We start from the raw sequence: 17,300 nt of genomic DNA on the forward strand, positions 1-17,300 counted from the left end.
ATAGCTGTCAATGGAGAAATGTACCAGTCAAACCCTGAGCCCCTGGAATGAACTGAATCTTAGCACTTTAAGTGTTTTCAGTATATGACCGTATGTTGTGTTTAGACTGATCAGAGATCTGTTGTGTCAAATAACACATCATCAGCCCCGCCCTCTTTCCTTATGCTCCGCCCCTGTGTTTACATTCCAATCTCCATATATGGAAGAACAGTCCCCCCCTGAGTCTCGGTCAACTAACTCACCTTCAGCAGATCTGGAGGAAAACAGGCGAGAAGCAGCGCATTACTGGAGTCTTCCTAAGCACAAGAAACACTGTTGTTTAGATCAATAAAACAAAAACTTTAAGAGTGCAGCAATGATATTAAAATAGCACTGATAAAATGTACAAAATGCGGCGGCTAGAATGCTTATGAAGGCTAAGAAGACTGATCATGTTACTCCGCTGTTGTCTTCATTAGGCTGGTTACCAGTGTAGATCCAATTCAAGGTCTTGACGCATGTCTTTAAGGCATTACATGGAATGGTGCCTGAATATTTTGGTGGAGCTCATTGAGCCATACAAATCACATTTAATGTTGAGATCCTCAAACAAATTTTTATTAGCGATCCCAAGAGTGTGTTTTAAATCCAAAGGAGAATGCGCGTTTGCTGTCACTGGTCCAAGACTATGGAATATGCTTCCCTTCGAGGTTAGATCATCCTCTACACTAGGTATCTTCAAGAGTTGTTTAAAATTACAATACAATACAATACAAAAAATAGCACTGCTTTCCTGTAGCTCAGTGGTTAGAGCGTGGCACTAGCAATGCCAAAGGTCATGGGTTTGATCCCAGGGATTGCACATACTGAGATACAAATGTATAGTATAACAACGTAAGTTGTATAGCAACGTAAGTCGCTTTGGATAAAAGCGTCTGCCAAATGTAAATGTAAATGTAATGAAGTGTAACAAGTAATGACACCAAATACAGTATTTCATGACAAAAAGCAGTTAAAGTTGAATTGCGTTCACATTAGGATAAATGTGGTTTAATGTAACAAAGTGCCACGAAATGCATGAGCAGAGTGAGATGTCCTATTGCTCGTTTCATGCAGTGTTTATCTTGTCGATCAGTGAGTCACGTCCATCTCTTCCTCCCCAGCGGCTCCGCTCCTGGACAGATATTCGGTGAAGAGAGACTCCAGCAGGGTCTCCACGTCCTCCAGATCCCAGCGGAGCCCCGATCACACGCTCTCGGCCAGCACCGACTCCGGCCTCTCCAGCGCCTCGCTGCGCACCGACTGCTGGCCCGCGCCCGGGCCGAAAGCGCCGCAGCCCAGCCAGCAGGAGCGAGTGGAGCTCAAGCGGCTGCTCAGCGGCTTCGGTGTGGACGAGGCGAGCCGAGGCTGTGCGCTGACCGCCGGCCCTCCGCAGATTCACATAAACGGACGCTCTCGGCCGAAAGAGCGCGAGACGGACATCCTGGACGATGAAGTCCTGACCTCGCGGCACGACTTGTACAGCGTGGACAGTCTGGGCACGCTCTCCTCGTCCTATCACAAGAGCAGCCAGAACTCGCTGCTGTCCGACGGCTTCGGCAGTCCCGGCCGTATGGACGAGTCCGCGCAGCAGCACACGACGGCCATGGACGAGTACGAGCGGAGAGCCGGCTTCCCTCACAGAGGCGCGTCCCTCCCCGTCAGCTCTCCGGGTCCCAGACATCTGTTCCAGCACGGCGGATACTCCACACAGACGTGGGTCCATCAACAGCAGCTGGTCGCTGCGCAGCAGTACTTGTACCTGCCAGAGGTGGACGCCGTTGAGCAGCGCTTCCACAACGACATGCAGGAGCTCCTGCCCAAACCCGCTGGTGAGCACACCGGAAAACATCACACTTCATTTTTCTTTGATCATATTTATGAATTGGTTAAAACTTCAAATGCTGATTTAATATTAATAAAAAAAATTCTCAAAGACAAAAAAAGATTACAGGGATCTTGGAACAAGCATCTGGGGGGGTAGTAAAGACAACATGGTTTTTAATTAGACCAATATAAGTGACACGGTCATTTGGCTGTTTTCAGAGCAGAACAAGCCTCCAGCGAGTCCTGAAACCCCTCAAAGCCAAGAGCCTGAGCAGAAACATGACGACGAGTTCAGCTCCCTGACGCTGGACATCGACAACTCCATTCATCAGCTCAACCAGCTCATTCTGGATCTGGACCCCACTTTTGTGCCCATTTCCACCAAATCCAGCTCACTGAAGAGAGCCGGAGCTCCGGACAGTAACGGTAACGTGCAGAAGGACGGCGGCAGAGAGAGGAGTCATCAGATGGGTAAGATCACACTGATCAAACGCTGCTGTCTTCTGCTGCTCTCGTAGTTCAGATCAGATTAGAGAAACAAGCCTTTCCAGGGTTTAAACTGGACACCTTTGAGTAGCTGCTCAGATCTTTAACCAGTACACCGGTGTAACACAAATAAGCACAGAATAATTCATACATCATAAAATAAGCATGAAATAATAGTTAATAGTGTGTGAAGTCACAGCTTTTGTGCGGTCAGTTGTCTTCACATTTTCTGTGATGCGTTTATCCAGCTGTTGACCATTGACAGTATTAACATGAGTTGTGTCAGTTATTAGTCCACATGAGTTTGTGTTTTTATTCATGATACACTAAAAGCAATCATAATGTTTAGTGTGATCAGTCTCTTTGTCCTCGCCGTGTGTTTGTCCTTGTTCATGTGTTGACAGCACTGTGCCTGTGTTTCCTCAGAGGACGGTGATGTGACGGAGCTCAGCCGAGCTCGTGGACACTCGTCCTGGACTCTGGATCACAAACACACACTGACGCCGAGCGCTGATCCTCACTCACAGGTACAGCCCGTCCCGTCTGCTGCTTCATTCAGTGTCTAATGTCCTTTAGTTTTCATTAGATTTATTCAACCAGTGTTCAGTCAAGTTAAAGTTAGCTAAAAGACTGGGCATTTTACTCTAGTTTTAGCCAATTAAACTTTTACTTATGCTATATAATGGTTAAACTGATAATCTCAATTCTTTTGCTTTTAATTACTGATCATGACTGTTGTCATGAGAGAAATTTCCTTGCATTTGATCAGAAATATTGCACTTTCACCTATAAGCACAAATCAAGAGAACGTCGACTCATACACATGCTTTATTTTACTCATTTACTCTGAATTAGAATATTGTCATAGAAACTAACACTCTACATTATGAAAACTAATAAAACTCAAAATCTTCTCTTGAAAGCAGAATCAGTGATAGTAATTCAAATAATTCGAAAAAAATTAAAATAATAATAAAAATACTTGCCGCACAGAGAGGTCACAACCACAATACAGTCGAGATCCGTGTTTGAATTTTTAACAGCAACTAGACCGATTCCTCCATTGCGGTCTCTAAAAAGCCCTTTTTCAGTCAATAAAAGCTAACTTAATTTCTTTGAGCCTTTTATCTTTAATCACAATTTCACAACTTTCAGCAATGCTTAATATCGGTCCAAAATTCATCAGAAGCTGAACTAACAAACGCATCACTATCAGTTATATAAAAAGTCATAAGAAACATGCCGCTATACCTTCAGGGAAAACTCACGCTCAAAAAACAATATTGCACAAATGTACTTACCAACTGATGATTGCACACGGTGAACAAATTGACTCAAAATTCATTTGCATGTGTCCAAAATAACCAATCATCACACTATAAGCATCCAAAATGTAAAGGCAGGAAATGTGTCCAATTAAGAGAAAAGCTCCGATTGGGAGAAAACTTTTGAGAAAAATAAATAAAGAAAGAAAGAAAGAAAGAAAAATTCTACTCTGTTTTGTTGAAACAAATATAGAGATTTTGGTCTCATATTTTTTCGTCAACAATATTGCATGTTGATTTAGCCACAGATAGTGTTTAATGAGGTCTACAGTATGTTGTCTTGTTTTCATCATAGTTTTCGTTAATGAAATGAACGCTACACACTCTGTGATTCACTACTAGCTCCGCAGGATCACATGATTCATTTAACAGACACTCCAGCTCCAAGCAACAGGGAAAATACAAACAATCTTTATTCCTCCGGCATTAGGTGAGTTGCTTGTTAACTCCAGTGTGTGTGTGTGTGTGTGTGTGTGTGTGTGTGTGTGTGTGTGTGTGTGTGTGTGTGTGTGTGTGTGTCAGTGTGCAGCAGTGTTCAGAGCAGACGGTGTTCAGTACTCCTCTCACACTGAACTGGACACCGGCAGTGACGTGATGCCCACAACGCCAGCGTTCCCCATCTCACCATCCACTCCATACGGTAACACACACACACACACACACACACACACACACACACACGTTTCATATGTCAGCTGTATGTACTGTAAGTGTGATGGATCTGTGTGTGTTGGTGCAGTGAAGAGCGTGATGATGAACTTTCCACCGTACAGACCGACTCCGTCTCCTTCATTCGGATTCTATAGAGCTGAACACGGTAAATCACACGATTCCCTCTCTTAGTTTTAACATGAGATGTTTTGTTCCAGTCATTTCGACCCAGAGTTTTATTTTCTCCAGCTTTTCACACTTGTGGTGTTCCTGATCAAAAACGACTGACCTGAAAAACTGCTCATGAATGTGGTTGATCATGACATGAATGTGCTGGGATTTTCACAATTAATTGTTGTATATTAATGTAAGCAGATGTGAAAGAGCAGTGCACGTGTTGTTCTTTCAGACCTGAGAGAGAACATAGGATTTATGGGACACACGGCTTCACATGAAGCTTTGCAGCATCCCACTGTCACAGCGTACGTCCAGCCGGCCATCGGTGAGGTCATGTCCTTCGCCGACAGCTACAGGTACATTCGTTCATTCTGTTTGTCTTATTTATTGTTTGTCTAAAGGAAAGGTTGGAAAGATGGCGAGCTAGCAGTTGAAGAAGTGTGCGTCTACATTACGGCTGGTGCCTCACATGACTTCTGATTGTTTGTTTGTGAGCGTCTCTCTATGAGTGCTTCGCTCCCGCTGGCTCTTTTCTCTCAAGAGGAAGGCCGAGCTCATGTTCCTCGTGGTTCAGGTCCGGCAGACTCATCTCAGATCATGGGGGTCATAAATAGACTTGAGATGGGCTCTGCCTTTTCTCACTTCTCACCCGCAAACCCAGAAGCCCCTGTTTCAGATGCAGAAGCACGCCTGGTGGTTTATCTGATCTGAGGGCCCAGTGTTGGCTCTGAGGAGATGATGTGTTCAGCAGATATTGGAGGTTGTGACTTGAGGTGTGGCTTCATTAAGAGACACAACGTGTTCCCAGATATTCAGTTATTCAAGAGCGCCATCTTGTGGTTGGATCATTTTCTTCTCTTCACAGTTATCATTGCTGTCTAAGTCTAACGTTTGCAAAGATTTTCATTCAAAATCACGATTGCTCAATGTAAAAATAGTCTAATATAATCAAGGCAAAACATTAAATTCAAATTAACTGAAAAAAAATCTGAAAAACCGCCCAGCCCTATGTATTTTTAACTCTTTCCACCCCTTTGAGCCAAATTAATTTAACAATATAATGATGTGCACGGAAAGATCATTTATAATAAACACTGCAATATTCCATAAAAACAAACAAAAACAAGAATTTTCCACTTTGATTTCATGGGGACTTTAAATGATGGAGGAGCCTTCAGTTCTGCAGACAGCCCTGAACATGAGGATTTGTTGGCTTTCAGGTCAGAGTTGCTCTCTATCCAGCTGTAATAAGCACAATATTTCACACTCATAACTTAAACAAACTCATGAGATTGCCCACTTACAGTAGGGTGATCAGACAAGTCAAATACAAGACGTTATGGCATGACGACATGAAAGCAAATGTCACAAATCATCTCTATAAACACCAAGCCAGAGAGAAACGCATATTCATTACTCATTGGAAAAGTGCTGTTATATAAATTAGAAACAAACAGTAGAAAAGTCTTACCTTGTGATAGGTAACCTTCGTGCCATTTAGTTTGTAAACCAAGCAATCATTTAATCCGAAGGGAAGTTTCGGTGTTTCACAGCTGTAGCTTCAGAAGTACACTTCCATATCCTTGTCATGTTGTTCCCCCAAAAGATATGCACTTAATATCCAGATTTAGCCTACCAAATTAACTTGTATCTGGACTGGACAGACACTTCCAAAAGCATTGTGTGACCCTGTCCGACTCATTCCCACAGATCGATTTGTTGAGTCGGAGTAAGTTATTATATATTATATATGTTATCACAAACGAGTGAGACGCTCATCTGAACACGAGTTTTGTTACCGCCGGCGCTCACCGGAAGACTACATTACCCATCATTGCTTGAGAACTACAGCAATCTACGGCAACTCAAATGGCTCAAATTACACTGTTTTGAACCCATGACTCGCACTTTGTTCGCACTCGCGCATTGAAGAAAACGTACTCGGTTACTAACGTAACCTCGGTTCCCTGAGATACGGAACGAGTACTGCGTATGGGGAAAGGTCTCCCTTTTTCCCCGCTGCTGAAGCCTTTTTCAATAACGCAGTGTAACTGCACCGTCATTGGTTCACTCATAGACAAGTTGTTGAACCAATGGCGGCGCGGCATAGCTGCGCGGCCTATGGCGACAAAGCGCGCGAATATTCCCGCCGAAATGGGCGGGGTATAGGGCTATATAAGCAGGCGTTTCGCCATAGGATTTCAGTGTCAATCGACTGAAGCGACGACCCTGAGCCGCAGCCTCGTGGCACGGCAAGTGACGCAGTACTGCTCCGTATCTCAGGGAACCGAGGTTACGTTAGTAACCGAGTACGTTCCCCTTTCGATACTTCACTCGTACTGCGTATGGGGAACGAATTCAACCACGCCGTGCCACGGCTGGGAACGATATAGCTTGCATTTGGCCACCCAGAGGGGGCAAAAGGACAAGCGGAGGCAAAGCCTAACCGAACCCATGGTTACACTGAAGGAAGATACTTCCTATGGTGGCGTGGAAGCGGGACCTGTTGGAAGCCGCTAATCACACCGACAGGACCCGAGCTTGTAAGGTCGGGACATCGAGGTGATAGAACCTGACAAAGGTGGACGGCGAAGACCAGCCGGCCGCCTCACAGATGTCTTGGATGGAAACTCCGTTGGACCAAGCCCACGAGGAAGCCATTCCTCTAGTGGAGTGGGCCCTGACTCCTATGGGGCAATTAGTGCCCAGTGAGGAGTAGCACAGGTTAATAGCATCCACTATCCAACGGGAAATGCGTTGTTTCGAGACCGGAGACCCTTTGGTGCGGCCGCCAAAACAAACAAAGAGCTGATCCGACTGTCTGAAAGACTGTGATCGGTCTATGTAGGTCCTCAATGCCCTGACTGGGCAGAGTAGCTGCAGCTCTGGTTCGTCCGCCGAGGGAGGAAGAGCAGAGAGCGAGATGACCTGAGCTCTAAACGGAGCTGAGAGCACTTTAGGGACGTAGCCATGCCTAGGTTTCAGAACGACCTTAGAGTCACCAGGCCCGAATTCGAGGCACGCAGGGTTCACGGAGAGGGCCTGCAAATCGCCAACACGCTTTACCGATGCTAGTGCTAGTAGCAGAGCGGTTTTAGCGTTAGGGGCCTGACGTCGGCTGAACCCATGGGTGCCAATGGGGCTCCTGTCCTGGCCCCTATGACCAACGAGAGGTCCCAGGAGGGAAGAGTGAGAGGGCGAGGAGGATTCAAACGCCTAGCACCTCTCAAAAACGGATCACGAGCCCGTTTCGTCCCACCGATTGGCCAGCAATAGGAGCGTGGAACGCTGCAATGGCTGCTACGTAAACCTTAAGCGTGGAAGGGGAGCGCCCCATTTCCAAGCGTTCTTGGAGGAAAGACAGTATGGAAGATACGTCACTCTCCACAGGGTCTATGTTGCGTGTTGAACACCAGTCAACAAAGACTGACCACTTCTGGTCGTAGAGGCGCCTCGTAGATGGGGCTCTAGCCTGAGAAATGGTATTTAGGACGTCCTCGGGGAGGCTAGTCGGCTCCCATCGAGGGACCAGAGGTGCAGAGCCCAGAGCTGCGGCTGTGGGTGCCAGATTGTTCTGTTTGCCTGAGAGAGGAGGTCCCGTCTCAGGGGAATCGGCCACGGGGCTCTTAGAGAGAGCCTGAATAGCTCTGAGGACCAAACCTGGTTCCTCCAGAGCGGGGCCACCAGAAGGACTCTGTGCTGGTCTTCTCTGATACGCCTGATGACCTGGGGGATCAGTGCGATCGGAGGGAAAGCATAAAGGAGCGTGCTGGGCCATGTGTGGGCCAGAGCATCTACTTCCTTCGAGAAAAATGTTGGGCAATGAGAGTTGTCTTCTGAGGCGAAGAGGTCTACCTCTGCCTTCCCGAAGAACTCCCAGATCGTGAGGACCACTTGGGGGTGGAGCATCCACTCGTCGGAGGGGATGTTGCTCCGTGACAACATGTCCGCACCCAGATTGTTCCTGCCAGGAACATGAGTCGCTCTGAGCGACTGAAGCCTCGGAAGAGCCCATTCCAGCAGACGTTTCGCCAGAGCGCATAAGCGGCTGGACGAAAGACCGCCTTGGTGGTTCAGGTATGACACCACCGTCATACTGTCTGACCGAACTAGAACATGACGTCCCGTCAAGTAAGCCTGAAAGAACTGAAGGGCTTTCATCACTGCTAGCATCTCTAGACAGTTGATGTGTAGATGGCTTTCCTCGTGGCTCCACGAGCCGAAGGCCGGTCTGCCCTCGCACACAGCGCCCCAGCCCAAGTTGGAGGCGTCTGTTGAGAGCACCGTCCTCCGTGAGACCGCCTGTAAAGGGACTCCGCGTTGGAACCATACTGGATCCATCCAAGGTTTCAGGGCTAGAAGACAGGCCCGATTGACCTTGAGACATAGGCGGCCGTGCCGCCATGCGCTGGGAGGAACCCGGAACTTCAACCAGTACTGAAGAGGCCGCATCCGAAGAAGGCCTAGCTGCAGCACCGGGGAGGCGGAAGCCATCAGCCCCTAGCAGCCTCTGGAAAAACTTCAGAGGGAGATAGGCTTTGTTCGTGACAGATGCCGTGAGCTGCTGAATTGCCAGGGCGCGCTCTGGCGAGACTACTGCCGTCATACGGACCGAGTCGAAAACTGCTCCCAGAAACGAGATTCGTTGAGTGGGGCATAGCGAGCTCTTGGCTAAGTTGACCCTGAGACCCAGGCATTGTAGATGGCTGAGGAGCACGGATCTGTGGCGTTCCAGCTCGTCTCGCGAACGGGCTAAGATGAGCCAGTCGTCGAGATAATTCAGAACCCGGATTCCCATCTGTCTCAGAGGGGAAAGCGCCGCGTCCATGCACTTGGTGAAAGTGCGGGGAGCCAGAGACAGCCCGAAGGGCAGGACCGTATATTGGTATGCCACCCCTTCGTATGCGAATCTCAAGAATCGTCTGTGACGGGGGGCTATCTGGATGTGAAAATACGCATCCTTCAGGTCCAGCGAGCAGAACCAGTCCTCGGGGCAAATGTGCGCGAGGATCTGCTTCAGCGTCAGCATTTTGAACTTCCGTCTCATGAGGGAGTGATTCAAAAGCCTGAGGTCTAGGATGGGTCTGAGACCGCCATCCTTTTTGGGGACCAGAAAGTAGCGGCTGTAAAAGCCTGTCTCGCTCTCTGACGGAGGAACCATTTCCACAGCTCCTTTTTCCAGCAACGACATGACTTCGGCCCGGAGGACATGAGCGTCGTCCGGATTGACCGATGTTTGAAGCACCCCGGCGAAGCGGGGGGCCGTCGTGCAAACTGGAGCGAGTAGCCCTGGTTTACGATCCCCATGACCCATTCTGACACATCGGGGATGGCCTGCCAGGCCTCGGCCCGAGTGGCTAGGGGTTGAATAATGTTGGGTGACAGACCGCCGTTGAGAGGGTCGTACACCGCGAGGGGTGGAAGAGGAAATTTGCTCTTTTTGTGATGAGGTAAAATTTGTCCGCCGTGAAAACGGCGTTTGGAGTGGGCGCAACAGGTGTGGGCCCAGCTGTCACTTGGAGTATGTTTCCCACGCCCGGAAATAAACGAGGCGGAGGGGAAATTACCCGTGGGAGCTTTTGGGGTGGTCCGGTCGTAACGGGACGGTCCCCCATCCTCTTCCTGTCCGACGAATCAGAACGACTTCGGAGGCACCGGGTCCAGCACAATCCTGGGCCGGGGTCCCTGGCGCCTCGGGAAGGGAGGGCGCTTCGCAGGGCGCGAGCGCTGGCGATGCTCCTGGGCGGCGCTGCCTGTGTTGCAGGTGGGGCTGGTTTGTTCTGCTGAGCCGGCGCAGTCCTGGGGCGGCTAGACGCAGAAGCGGAGCTGGAGCGCTTAGGCAAGAAATGCCTCATAGCCTGAGACGATTTCTGCGCGGCAGTAAAGCGCTCAGTGAAGCCATCCACTGCAGGCCCGAAGAGACCAGAAGGCGAGACCGGGGCGTCTAAGAAGGCCGTCTTGTCTAGGTCTTTGATCTCCGTTAGGTTGAGCCACAGGTGGCGCTCCAACACGACCAGGCTGGCCATGGAACGACCGATGGCCTGGGCCGTAGCCTTCGTAGCTCGCAGGGCAAGATCCGTGGCGCTGCGGAGATCTTTGAAGGCTGGCGCGTCGATTCCAGACTCATCCAGAGAGCGGAGGAGTTTGGCCTGGAATGCTTGAAATATGGCCATGGTGTGGAGCGCAGAGGCAGCTTGGCCCGCCGAGGTGTAAGCCCGTCCAGCCAGAGTAGAGGTGGTACGACAGGGCTTGGAAGGAAGGGCCCTCTTCGTCTTCCAACCCACAGCCGCGGGAGGACAGAGGTGAGCAGCCACCGCTTCATCTAGGGGTGGCAAGCACTCGTATCCCTTCTCCTCGGCGCCGTCGACGGCGGTGAGGGCGGAGCGGTGCGAGTGTGGAGGCGGGCAGAGTAAGGAGCGCGCCACGACTTCGTCAGCTCTTCGTGGACCCTCAGGAAAGAAGGGCGCTGAACGCTGGCGAGGTGCTTGGCGGCGGCCTGGCAGAAACCATTCGTCCAGGCGGCTGCGAGACTCCTCTGGAGGGGCCCACTCGAGGTCCAGCTCTTCAACGGCTCTAGACAGGATGCGGAAGAGCTCGGCATCCATGCCCTGGCCATGCTCGATGGGTTCCAAGGGAGGCGGTGGAGCGGGTCTTCCGGCTCGCCAGCCCATCCTTCCGCTTCGGAAGCCGCAAGAGACATGGAGTCGTCTTGTTCGTCGTCTGTTCCCCCGAATGAGACGAGGTCACTCGCTTCTGCGGAGGGACGCTGCTCAGGGCGAGAGAACAGAACTGGAGAGAGTTCCCTGGGAGGAGAGGGCGAGGCACGCGGGGGCTGGGCCGGCGTGAGCTCGCTCAACTCCTGGCGCTGAGTCGCTCTACCCCGCTGTCTTTTCCTCGCCGGACCGCGGGAGGAAGGAGACGGGAGGGCGCGAGCGGCGAGATCGCCCTCAGTGAAGAAGGCGACCCGCGAGCGCAGGGAAGCGAGACTCGCACACTCGCAGTGCGGGCATGAGTCTCCAGCGAGCGCGCCGTCTGCGTGGGGCTTGCCCAGGCAAGCGACACACTCGCTGTGTCCATCGTCGTCGTGCAGGGGGGCCCTGCAAGTACCACATGAGTGGCGGGGCATCGTGAGACGCCGCTGCCGTGAAAACGGCAATTGGGTGGCTCTTTTAGAGCGGCGAGGGCCGCGGAAGCTCTTAAAGCGGTGAAACCGCTGGAAATCGCTCTTTTAGAGCGGCGTTTAAGCCGCGGATGAAGCTCTCAGGCGGCGCGCCGGATGGCGGCAGGGGACGCACAGGAAGCGGCCGGAAGCGGGAAGCGGGAGGCGGCGGCTCGGCGACGGCGCTAGAAGCTGCAGTCCGCGAGGGCGCCGGCGCTTTCTTCCACCGGCGAGTCCAGGCGAGTCCGCTGCGGGAGCCTCTTCAGACGGCGGCGAGAGCAGAAGGCGGCGAGCTTCTTCGGCTTCAGGCGGAGATCAGCGAAGAGAAGTAGATGTCGTCGCTGAAGGAGAAAACACTGAAATCCTATGGCGAAACGCCTGCTTATATAGCCCTATACCCCGCCCATTTCGGCGGGAATATTCGCGCGCTTTGTCGCCATAGGCCGCGCAGCTATGCCGCGCCGCCATTGGTTCAACAACTTGTCTATGAGTGAACCAATGACGGTGCAGTTACACTGCGTTATTGAAAAAGGCTTCAGCAGCGGGGAAAAAGGGAGACCTTTCCCCATACGCAGTACGAGTGAAGTATCGAAAGGGAACCCAAAGTCTGTGTTTTGTCCTACTGGAGAAAAATGTCAAATTAAAGGTTAAAGAAGTTGTGAGTGCGAATCATGGTTTCATATACGAATTAAATAGATTTATAAACACATACACACTAATGATCATCATTAATATTAGTGAATAGCCTATAACAAATAATAGCTGTTCGAGCAAAGTGTTTCAGTCTCTGATATTTCTTAATGAATACTGAAACCTGCATAAGACCATTTTTTGGTGAATTGTTTTAAAATCACTTATGGTTTTAATATGACATTATAATAATTTCATACTGACTTTAAACAAGCTTTCACACTTTGCAGTGGATTTTATGCTTTCAAGGATTAGTTCACTTCAGAATGAAAATTTCCTGATAATTTACTCTCCTCCATGTCATCCAAGATGTTCATGTCTTTCTTTCTTCAGTGGAAAAGAAATTAAGGAAAACATTCCAGGATTTTTCTCCATATAGTGGACTTCACTGGGGTTCAACGGGTTGAAGGTCCAAATGTCAGTTTCAGTGCAGCTTCAAAGAGCTCTACATGATCCCAGACGAGGAATAAGAGTCTTATCTAGAGAAACCATCGGACATTTTCTGAAAAAAAAATACAAATTATATACCTTTTAACCACAAATGCTCATCTTGCACTGCTCTGTGATGCTCCACGCATGACGTAGGCAGAAGTACCGCTCTGAATGATTTTAACTGTGAAAACATAGACCAGGTAATGAAATAGCTCCAGTAGTGCTTGTTTCATAGGATAACAGTAGCATGTTGTGGTTCATGTAGGTCTCCACAGTCCATCTCTGCTCATCCCTCAGACTCCGTGAGCTTCGCCCCAGTGTCCTCTGTCCCGTCACAACACTCTCTTCCTGCTCCGAACGCCCACAGCTCTCCTCTCAGCGGCCAGAGAGCCAAAGTCTTCCAGCAGATGTTTGAGGAAAAGTTCAGCCTGGAGGGACTCGACTTCCAGCCGCCGCCTCAGAACCCCCCGCTGACGGCGTACGACAGCGAGAACTCGCAGGGTTCGGCGTCCACGTCTCCCAGCGGCTTCTCCAGTCCTCACAGCGGGAGCTCTCTGAGCATCCCGTTTCCCAGCGTGCTGCCGGAGCTGCAGACCAGAGCCAACGGCAGCTCTTCCCTGCCTCTTCCAGGTGAGCAGATGCGGTCGCTGGAGCTCAGGTGTGCGCTTGAGATCCAAACTGAACGCTGTGCTGATGTTGCAGATGTGCTCTCAAGCAAGCAGTTGACGGTGAAGTTCGTCCAGGACACCTCCAAATACTGGTACAAGCCAGACATCGCGAGAGACCAAGGTACCGATCGAATCCTGTGTTGTCTGACTTCTGTTTCTGACTCTCATCTGACCTGATTTCTCCGTCCACACACAGCTATAGCGGTGCTGAAGGACACAGAGCCCGGCTCCTTCATCGTTCGGGACAGTCACTCCTTCCGCGGCGCTTACGGACTGGCCATGAAAGTGGCGACGGCGCCTCCATCGGCGCTGCAGCAGAGCAAGAGAGGTGAGCAGAGAACGATGTGACGGATGTGTGGTGTTTTCATTATATACACAGTTAAAGTGTAATATACAATAGGGACTGATGATGTTTCAGGAGGAGACCCGTCCAGCGAGCTGGTGCGGCACTTCCTCATCGAGTGCACGCCGAGGGGCGTCCGGCTCAAGGGATGCCCTAATGAACCCTACTTCGGTGAGTCTATCAAACCTGCCACTGATGGCCGCTCTGAGAGTCCGGCTGTGGGAATCACTCATTTACATATATACAGGAGTATTGCTCACGTCAGTGTGTGTGTGTGTGTGTGTGTGTGTGTGTGTGTGTGTGTGACTCCACAGGCAGTCTGACGGCTCTGGTCTGTCAGCACTCCATCACTCCTCTGGCTCTTCCATGTAAACTCATCATTCCTGATAGAGGTACGGCAGGACAGCTTCATTTATATGTCACTAAACTGTAACTAAAATGGTGAAAAATAATTTTGTTGATGAAATATAGTGTAAATAAAATTAAACATATTTAATTGAAATTTATATTGCCACTGGTTCACTCAAATGATTCGCAAAGTTTTCGAAGCTTCACCCATCATCACTGCTCTGGAATAATGGCTGGTTTGATCACATGACTGTTGTTTCTCCTCAGATCCTCTAGAGGACGCTGTTAGCGCATCTTCACAGTCCATCACCAATTCTGCTGCTGAACTCTTGAAACAAGGAGCAGGTGCGTCCGAAACACATCCGCAAGCAATGCAGTAATGATAACAGAGCGATAACAACCATCGCCAACATCGACCGGTGACCGATTCCTCAGTCTCTCTGACTCCACCTACAGATCGCTTGTGTGATGTGTGTTTTCCAGCCTGTAACGTGTGGTTTCTGGGTTCGGTGGAGATGGAGTCTCTGACGGGGTATCAGGCGGTGCAGAAGGCCACCAGTGAGATCCTGAGAGCAGACTCGCTCCCGTCCTCCACCGTAGTGCACTTCAAAGTCTCCTCGCAGGGAATCACGCTCACCGACAACCAGAGAAGGTCACTCACTCTTAACTCACATTCTTACCAAACATCTTACCTTACATTCATGCAATTTATCCAAAGCGACTTATATTGCATTCAAGCTTTTTTCAAATTCATGCATTCTCTGGGAATTGAACCCATGACCTTGGTGTTGCAAGCATGATCTACAGCTGCTGTCATGTGCGCAGTTTCTTATGTGATGGTCTGTGTAGTTGTGCATCAGTTTCTCATGGTTTAAGATGAGTGTGAAAACAGCTCAAACACACCTGACACCGATGCGCGAGCTCGAGAAGAACATATAAACGAACATACGCTTGTTGTGAATAATGTCGATGGAGCTGATGAAACTCGTTGTCTTTCTAGACTGTTCTTCAGAAGACACTATGCAGTCAGCACAGTCATATTCTGTGCTCTGGACCCTCAGGACAGGAAGTGAGTCCGTTCTGCTCGACCACATCATGATTTTCATTTCGTTTACAGTGATTTTGTGTTTCTATAAGCGTCTGTGTTCATTTACAGGTGGAAACGAGACGGCTGCACCTCAGCAAAGTGAGTACGGTCATCATGTGTTTCAGGTGTAACCCAGAACTGTTTCAGTTGACAGTTATTATGGGACTATTTAGGAGGAGTAATAGTTAAACTGTCCTTCCACGGCAGGATCTTTGGATTTGTGGCACGGAAAGCGGGCAGCGGCATGGAGAACGTGTGCCACCTGTTTGCTGAGCACGACCCCGAGCAGCCGGCCAGCGCCATCGTCAATTTTGTCTCCAAAGTCATGATTGGCTCACAGAAGATGTGATGTCATGAAGAGGGCGTGGCCTGTCGAGCGGCGCAGGATCAGATTTCCTCCAGTGAGCTGAAAGCGAGGATGAAGCGGACTCTGGGACTGTCTTTGATCACATGACAAACCTTCTGAAAGTAAACATGTACAGTATTTTGTATATTTATGTATTGAAAGTGTATGTATGGTGTACACAGACTCAAAGGAATTATTCTGATTGAAAATAAATCTCAATATTTGTGTATGAACAGTAATGCTTTTTAAAATAATTTTTAGTTTTTTAAGACGTTTTCTACTACTGATGACATGAACCAAAAACTTCTTTATAATGTCATTGTTTTAGATATCTATATATTTAGTATTTTATTTACTTTTTTACTTGCAAATTTCCATTTGCAAAGTTGTTTTCTAGAGAAAAAAGTCAGAACTGTTTAAACTTGATATCTAAAATGATATGCATATAAAATATTTTAAAATCTTCAGTTTCTCAATGCAAGTCTTTCCTAGAGTCTTCAGCGCTGATGTTCAGTCCTCAACATCTGCTTCATCTGATTTCTCACTTTGATCAAATGAATATTGATTTTAGTCTTTCAGCTCTGTGGCATTTGTGTGTCCTTTTCTTTTCTTCTTATATGCTGTTTTTATATAAAGTGATAACAGTAGTTGTGAAGGAGAGGATTTCACTGTCATGTAGCTTCGGTTATGTGATGTAAAGGAATATCTATATGATATAGTTGAGAATTGGGCTTGGGTTTATGATTTGTATTCTTCACACACTACAGTGAGACACAAACAACTTTTAAGAGCTCTGATTATTTATACTTGATCTTGACACACACACACACACACACACGCTCAATCTCTGAGTATTGAAGAGAAATAAATGGAAGATGAGTGTGTGTTAGTAGTAATGTGTTGCAGTACTGAATGTTTGTTCATGTATTTCATCTGTTTCCTGACCTGGCAATCTGTAAGAACCTCTGAAAAATGAAGAGAGCAGACAGAATATAGTGGAAGTGAAGGTTTATAGTTTAAAATATTAGTATTTTTCTTATCATTTATTCATCAACTGTGCTTGTGTGGATCACCTTTGTTGATTTTATACGGACCATGAAGCATCAGTTTTGGAGGTCCTGTACACTTGCATTACATGTTCACAAAGAGATGAATTATTTTTCTGAAAATCTCCATGTACAACTGAAAGTCATTTATATCAGGGATGGCATGAGGATGAGAGAAGTTTCTCCTGTGGAGAATCCCTTTAATGCTGCTGATCAGTCGTCATTTACACAGATCAAGATGTAGGAAATCACCGTCTATATGCACATATATGTTATAATATTCACTACCGTTCAAAGGTTTGGGGGTCAGTCATTTTTCTTTCTTTCTTTCTTTCTTTCTTTCTTTCTTTCTTTCTTTCTTTCTTTCTTTCTTTCTTTCTTTCTTTCTTTCTTTTTTTTGAAAGAAATTAATACTTTTATTCAGCAAGGATGTGTTAAATTGATAAAAAGTAATAGTAAGACTTAAATTGCTAGAAAAAAATTATATTTAGAATAAATGCTGTTCTTTTTTTACTTTTTTTATTCATCAAAGAATCCTGAAAAAATGTTTCCAACATTGATAATAAATCATCATATTAGAATGATTTCTGAAGGATCATGTGACACTGAAGTCTGGAGATAAATTATATTTTAAAGTATGTTAAAATAGAAAACAATTATTTTAAATTGTAATAATATTTCACATTATTAATGTTTT

General features: G+C 48.0%; 1 protein-coding gene across 4 annotated transcripts in view; it reads left to right on the top strand.

Moving 5' to 3' along the window:
* Nucleotides 1-17,024, top strand: part of LOC137002333 (tensin-3-like) — a 29,157-nt gene extending 12,133 nt beyond the window's left edge. Inside the window, exons 13-28 of one of the 4 annotated variants that reach the window (XM_067361892.1) lie at nucleotides 1,143-1,850; nucleotides 2,065-2,316; nucleotides 2,758-2,858; nucleotides 4,179-4,296; nucleotides 4,396-4,473; nucleotides 4,717-4,840; nucleotides 13,031-13,395; nucleotides 13,468-13,554; nucleotides 13,630-13,761; nucleotides 13,834-13,947; nucleotides 14,091-14,168; nucleotides 14,392-14,469; nucleotides 14,608-14,776; nucleotides 15,125-15,193; nucleotides 15,281-15,310; nucleotides 15,419-17,024. In XM_067361892.1, coding sequence (XP_067217993.1) covers nucleotides 1,143-1,850; nucleotides 2,065-2,316; nucleotides 2,758-2,858; nucleotides 4,179-4,296; nucleotides 4,396-4,473; nucleotides 4,717-4,840; nucleotides 13,031-13,395; nucleotides 13,468-13,554; nucleotides 13,630-13,761; nucleotides 13,834-13,947; nucleotides 14,091-14,168; nucleotides 14,392-14,469; nucleotides 14,608-14,776; nucleotides 15,125-15,193; nucleotides 15,281-15,310; nucleotides 15,419-15,560 — 2,645 coding nt within the window. In that variant the 3' untranslated portion in view covers nucleotides 15,561-17,024. Of the gene's footprint in view, nucleotides 1-1,142; nucleotides 1,851-2,064; nucleotides 2,317-2,757; nucleotides 2,859-4,178; nucleotides 4,297-4,395; nucleotides 4,474-4,716; nucleotides 4,841-13,030; nucleotides 13,555-13,629; nucleotides 13,762-13,833; nucleotides 13,948-14,090; nucleotides 14,169-14,391; nucleotides 14,470-14,607; nucleotides 14,777-15,124; nucleotides 15,194-15,280; nucleotides 15,311-15,418 lie in introns of all 4 variants that reach the window. The other 3 variants (XM_067361893.1, XM_067361889.1, XM_067361890.1) reach the window with 3 other exon arrangements.
* The last annotated feature ends 276 nt before the right edge of the window (nucleotides 17,025-17,300 follow it).

Source organism: Chanodichthys erythropterus, chromosome 16 (genome assembly GCF_024489055.1).
Source record: "Chanodichthys erythropterus isolate Z2021 chromosome 16, ASM2448905v1, whole genome shotgun sequence".
Taxonomy (NCBI): Eukaryota; Metazoa; Chordata; class Actinopteri; order Cypriniformes; family Xenocyprididae; genus Chanodichthys; species Chanodichthys erythropterus.